Below are 6,000 nucleotides of genomic sequence, written 5' to 3' on the forward strand. Positions count from 1 at the left end.
GGCAAACAAATGTAAACGGCTAAAAAATAAAATTTGAGTCAATATTTCAATACTTCATACTTTTGACGCTTATGTTGAACTCATTATTAATGTTTTTATCATAATAAAGGTACAGGCAATTATTGGTGTTTTTTCTCAGAAAATTTAATGCTACTGTACTTAGAATTTGAGTTTCTACAAGAGAGCTAGTGCAAAATTAAAATGCAATTGATAATAATAAAATTGTTCTTTTTGTTTAAGAAATATAATTTCTTTCAGTTCCTTCCTTCCTTCAGTTTCCTTTCAGTTGATTCAATTCCTACATACAACCTTGGCCAGAAGACCTCTTAATCAGGCTCCTAACGTATGACGATTTTTTAATTTTTCTTTTGCTTATTTAATGTTTAATATTTTCTTCCATAAAAAGCATGTTTATTTTTTTTTTTATATGGAGGAAAGGGCACAATACCGTCAGCAAAAAAATCTTCAAAACTTAACAGAATTTTTTAGCAGCTTGAAGCTTGCACTTTATCATACTAAAATTTATTGGGCTACAAAAGTGCATACCAAAGATTCTAAATGAAAAGTATAAATTTTCGTGAAAGATTGCAGAATTTTTACATAAATATTTGCACAAGGTTTGGAATTTGGTTTTATATGTTTTTGCTAGATAGTGAGCTAGACTTTTATAAAAATATGTATTATATGTTTATATATTAAACATTAAATAAACAAAAGAAAAATTAAAAAAACAAAAATCATCATATATTGGGTGCCTTATATCTTTCTAGGGTAATTAAAAAAAAATACCAAAAATCCGTTGTTGGACACCTTAAATTCCATATATAGCAAAACCCACTGCAAAGTGAATAATTCTAATGTCAGAAGTTCTTATTAGAACCAGTGGTCGCTGGTTGTGCCGCATGCAGTTGTTAGAATTTTGTTGGGCCATTATGGCGTTTTCGAAATTTGAATTTCGTACGTAAAGGGGATAGTTTTGATTTATTGTGCGAAGGTTAAAATTATTTGAAATTAATTAAGAACTATTTTTTTTTAATGTTCCATTTTAACAAAACTTTTTTCTTTTTTGGTCCCATATAAAGTACGTATGTAGGTATGTATCCTCATATACATACATTGCTACCATTTTACCGCGATTACATAATAAGTATAGGGTTTTCTTGCAGAAGCACAAATACGATGTTAATAAATTTTTTATGTACTCGCATTCTCTTTCACAGGTAGATACATTTTATGTAACCATCACCTGCTCGGCGACTAACACATACACACAGCACATTTGTAACTTTTTTCTACCGATGCGCGTGCACACGTACCTACATGTACATACATTCATACATATACATATATGTATAGTATAGGTATTACAAGTATGTATATATAAATTTCAATTAGCGCTGCAATCAAGACAATTGGTAACGATCACTGTGGGATTAATTGCATTTGTGAAAATCGTTACACACGTCCTTAGCTGCAACTATTTATGTAGCACTGGTATGCATTTTCGTAAACTTTTTTTTAGATATATGTAAATATATGTATGTAGTATGGTATGTGCTTCGCTATATGCACTTTCTACATACTACATATGTATATATGTACATGCACCCACCGTGCACCTACGCACACACATACATATACATATGTATGTATGTAGGACTCACCTGTATCGCTCGGTGTGATATTACTGAATCGATGCGTTAGATAACCGCGTAGATTTGAAACTACGCGCTGTGGCGAATTTGGGCCACTGCCGATGGAGAAACTTCGTAGTTTGGAGAACAATGCGGCCGTTTCGCCACTTGTGCCAGCACCACCATCAGCTGCACTGCCAGCAGCGCTATTGTGGGCACCCTCGTTCGACGCCACTGTCTTGCGAGTTAGTAACGACGAGTTGGATATTTGTGAAACGCTGACGCCTTAAATAATTCTTTAAATTAAATATTGAAAAGTGTGCTTTTGCAAAGAGCTTTTTAGTTCAGTCTTTGCTTAATTTTTTTTTTCAATTCATGAAAACTGAATATTTTTTTACACAAAAGCGGACGCCAAAACGCAGCTTCGCAAATTTAATCACACCGTTGCGATAATTTTTTGGATATTTTTGGTTGGTTTTCAAGCTAATACTACACCATTTCACGTTTCCTTCTTTTTCCTTTTGAAGAAATTTTCTAATAAACTCACTGCAGTTTACATGTATACGAAATTTGTAGAAATCACGATTTTTTTTTTTACCAAATCAAAATTTCATTACTTTGTTTGTTAAATGCATTTGAGAATTTTGCATCGAACATTTATTATTTTTATTGAATTTTTTCTCTTTTAAATTGCAAAAATCCTGCACACACACACTTGAAAAGTTGGGGGAAAAATGTTACACCAAACGACGACCACCGTGCATCGTCCAGGCCAGAGCAAAGGTAACTTCTGTCTGGCAGCGCTCGCCTAGCGCATACCGAACATGCCTATGTATACCTTGGCGCTTGTAGCGCTATGTAACCTGGAATTCCAGTGTCAGAGTGGCTGTGCGAATGCTCCAAGCAGCAGCCTACCATCCACCACCCACTGCACATCCAGTCGTCCATTCGGCTGGTTATGTGAATTTCCAAGCTGTGCTCAGCTCAACGCATTTCCTTTGAAGTTGTTGTTTTTGTCGTCAAGTTGCTGTGTTTTTGTGACCGATTGGCTTAGTGGTGTGCGTGCATGTGTGGGCTCAAGCCTGGCGGTGCTTTTCAATTGACTTGGCGCTCAATTCTTTACAACGCTCTCTCTCTCTCTCTCTCTCTCTTCACAAGCCACAAAGCGAAGCATGCGCATCCTGGCGTCTTACCTTTTTGTTTTAATTCTCATTTAGATTGAATATTTGTGTGTTCTTGTAAGTGTGTGCCCAGTGTGGGAACTTATACCAATGCGTGCATCCATCCAATTGGCTTGGCTTGGCATTGCTTGGCAAGTGTGCTGCCGTTTTTCCCATACACATTACATTCGCCTGGTTGAGCACATTTGAAATTTTATAGAAGTTTTGCGTTGAGCGCTTTTTTATTGCTGCTTGGCTCATCCTTTACACTTACTTAAATACGGTAATGTGTTACATATGTACATATGTGCTATATACATACATCTATACCTATACATACATACATACATACATATTTTCCTTTCGTGTTCGTGATGATTACTTCTAGGCTGTATGTGTTGTTGCGGCCGTTAATGTGTTCATCAATGGGTGAATCCTGCTTGCCTTTCATGCAGTTCGATTCGATGGATTTCAATTCGTTTCGATTTGATACATAGATTTCTTTTCATGCTTGCGGAGGAGCACCTTTTTTATGGTCTGTGAACACATTTTGTAGGTCTAAAACAACGCAGACGAAGTCGTAAGCTTTTCATTGATTATTTGCACGCTTTTTCATTTCATTTGCAATTCTTTTCTTAATTTATAGATGTATCAATTATTAAAAAATCCTGCTCATAACTATGTAAGTATGCATTATTCATTCTTGTGCTAGAAAACATATTAATTTTTTACATTCTATAGAATTTTTTCTTTCATTTCATACCCATATTGTTATTCTACATCGCACTGAATTGTTTATATATCTTAGAAATATATAATATGATCAGATAATTTTGCCAAGACATTTAAATTTTAAATTTGAATAATAAATTAGATAAGATCAAACTTTAAGTGCTGTTTGCAATGCTCAAGAAATATTTTTCGTTATTTCTGTTGCTTGAAAAAGTATGTGCTTTATCGTTGCTGAAAATTTTCTTGAAGAAATAAATATATCATCACCTAAGGGTGAAAAGGTACCAAGCCCATTGTTTGAAATGGTTCAGGCGAGACGAAAAATCGATGTAGTTTCGTATTACCTGCCATTCGACACCAAAAACCAAATTTGAAAAAATAGAGTTGCCACCTTTTCACCTTAAGGTAGCGATAATTACAAGCATTTTGTTCTCGAGAGCTGCATACTGTTTTAAGAAATTTTGATAGCAGAAAATTTCTTTTCCTTTTCTTGTGTGTCATTTTATACGAATCTTTCGTTTTCCTTGGGAGCTGCAGACAGCCCTTTAGCGAGGAAAAACTAATATTTTTTTCATTTGTATTAATAGGCGACATACACGGTGCATGAAAATAAATATGTGTTAGTTATACCGATATGACTCTGGCATGACTCTGAATGACGCAACTGTGTCTAATCGAAAGGCGAGTAAAGACTTACAAGAACGAGTTCCCATTTGTGTTGTAAAATTACATTTCCATTTTTGTTAGAGTGTTGCCAGAAAAAAATTTAGTTCACTTTAATGAACGAGCTAATAAACTAGTTCAATTAAAAGAGCAGGCACTTTAGTTCAAAAGCTACCCAATTATAATGAGCACGAAGGAATGTTACTCATCCGCCCTGTACTACGAGTGATTTATTTTTAATTTTTCTTTTCACAGTGATTAAAATCTAATACATATCTCAGAAACTACTTGGCCTGTCGAAAAGTGATGTACATCGAAAAGGTTACGAGTCCATTTTTTTTTCTAAATTTAGTTTCGATTTTTCGTCTCTCCTTAATAATTTAAAAAAATGGTCATGACACCTTTTCACCCTTAGGTGACGATTCACTGTATATGGGGATTTTTTTTACTTTCATTTGCTATATTTCGTATTATTAAGTTGTTAAGTGGTTCATATGTAGGATATACATAAGTATGTGATTAAGTGGAACCAAGTTGCTTTAGCGAGATAATGAGCAAATAGCTCAAAAACGTGCCTTAAAAAAATTAACTCAATTCTCGGAATCAGCTAGCGATTCTACATTCGCATGAAGAAAAATGCAAACTTAAAATGGCAATAACTTGGGCTTATGATCTGATCTATAAAAACAGAATATAAAGTCGTAATCTACGACTTAAAATTAAGTTTAAATGTTTCGGCGTTTGTTTGGGTTTGTTCAAAATTTGAGATAAAATTTGATAGAATAGCTTTTATCACGATCAGAAAAGGTAGCGTGAAATCTTCCACAAAAATGGAATTTTTCATACTGCCTAGCTGTGGAAGTATTTGTTGTAGAGTACTGGAACTTGGTATGAAAATATGTACATATATAAAATAACTTCCATACCCATTAGGAGGGCTGCCACCTATTTAAAAAATTTAATTTAACTTGAATCAGGGGAATTATTTATTTGAAATTGGTACGCATTATGGGTGTCAGACGAAAGCGACTTAAAAAGGTTGCAGTTTAAAAATAATTCGAAAAGGGTTGCCACGTCTTTGTAGAGTGGAATTTAATTAAGGTATACACAAATTAAAGAGTCAAACGGAAGAGTATTTAGATATCGTTAATTTGAATGTGTTGAATTTTTTGAGACGTTTGAAGAAGGTTTTAAAATTAAATTCAATTGAAATTGGTATTGGAAAGGACTTATTTATAAACTACATGCAGCAGCGTTACCACCTGTTTAAAACCTCAAATTAAACTTGAATTAAGGAAATAAGGTAAATATATATTAATATCATAATATTGGTGTCAGACGTAAGAGGCTTAGAAGGTTGCCATCTGTTTCAAAAGTTAAATTCTAATTTTTTAATAATTTGAATGAGTGATTACAATGTGGATATCTATCGAAATGTTTTTGAAAAGGCTTCATTTCTTAACTACATATAGGAGGGTTATCACCTGGGCTTAAATTATGGGAATAAAGTACATAATTGAAATGTATCAAAAGAAGGCTGAAAGAAGTTTGAAAATACTTTGAAGAGGGTTAAAAAAATGTCATAATATCTTTAGTTTTCCATTTGAAATGAACTTCATAGACTCAGTGAAGCGGGTGAAGGCAATCTAATGTTAAATATTTATTTTTTTGGAAAATTGGAAAAGCAACAAATTCCTTTCAACAGACTAGATTCTGTAATATAAAGCTTAGTAACACTGTTGAAAGACTTTTTTACCATTATTATAGTTTTGAACTGGGTTGCCATCTGCTTAGAATATCAGAATCAATTT

The 6,000-nt window shown here is 33.6% G+C and overlaps 2 protein-coding genes across 3 annotated transcripts in view; both read right to left on the minus strand.

Moving 5' to 3' along the window:
• Window positions 1-1,749, minus strand: part of LOC118737788 (vesicular acetylcholine transporter) — an 81,724-nt gene extending 79,975 nt beyond the window's left edge. For both annotated transcript variants that reach the window (XM_036468545.1, XM_036468544.1), the window contains exon 1: window positions 1,665-1,749. The gene's annotated coding sequence lies outside the window, so the exon portion shown is untranslated. The remainder of the gene's footprint in view (window positions 1-1,664) is intronic.
• Window positions 1-2,940, minus strand: part of LOC118738260 (choline O-acetyltransferase) — a 110,891-nt gene extending 107,951 nt beyond the window's left edge. The window contains exons 1-2 of the mRNA XM_036469186.1: window positions 2,904-2,940; window positions 1,665-1,919 (exon numbers count right to left, since the gene is read on the minus strand). Of these exons, the coding sequence (XP_036325079.1) occupies window positions 1,665-1,919; window positions 2,904-2,940 (292 nt within the window). The remainder of the gene's footprint in view (window positions 1-1,664; window positions 1,920-2,903) is intronic.
• Window positions 2,941-6,000: the final 3,060 nt, after the last annotated feature.

This window comes from Rhagoletis pomonella, unplaced genomic scaffold (genome assembly GCF_013731165.1).
Source record: "Rhagoletis pomonella isolate Grant_MI unplaced genomic scaffold, Rhpom_1.0 Rhpom_scaffold_00004, whole genome shotgun sequence".
In the NCBI taxonomy this organism is placed as follows: Eukaryota; Metazoa; Arthropoda; class Insecta; order Diptera; family Tephritidae; genus Rhagoletis; species Rhagoletis pomonella.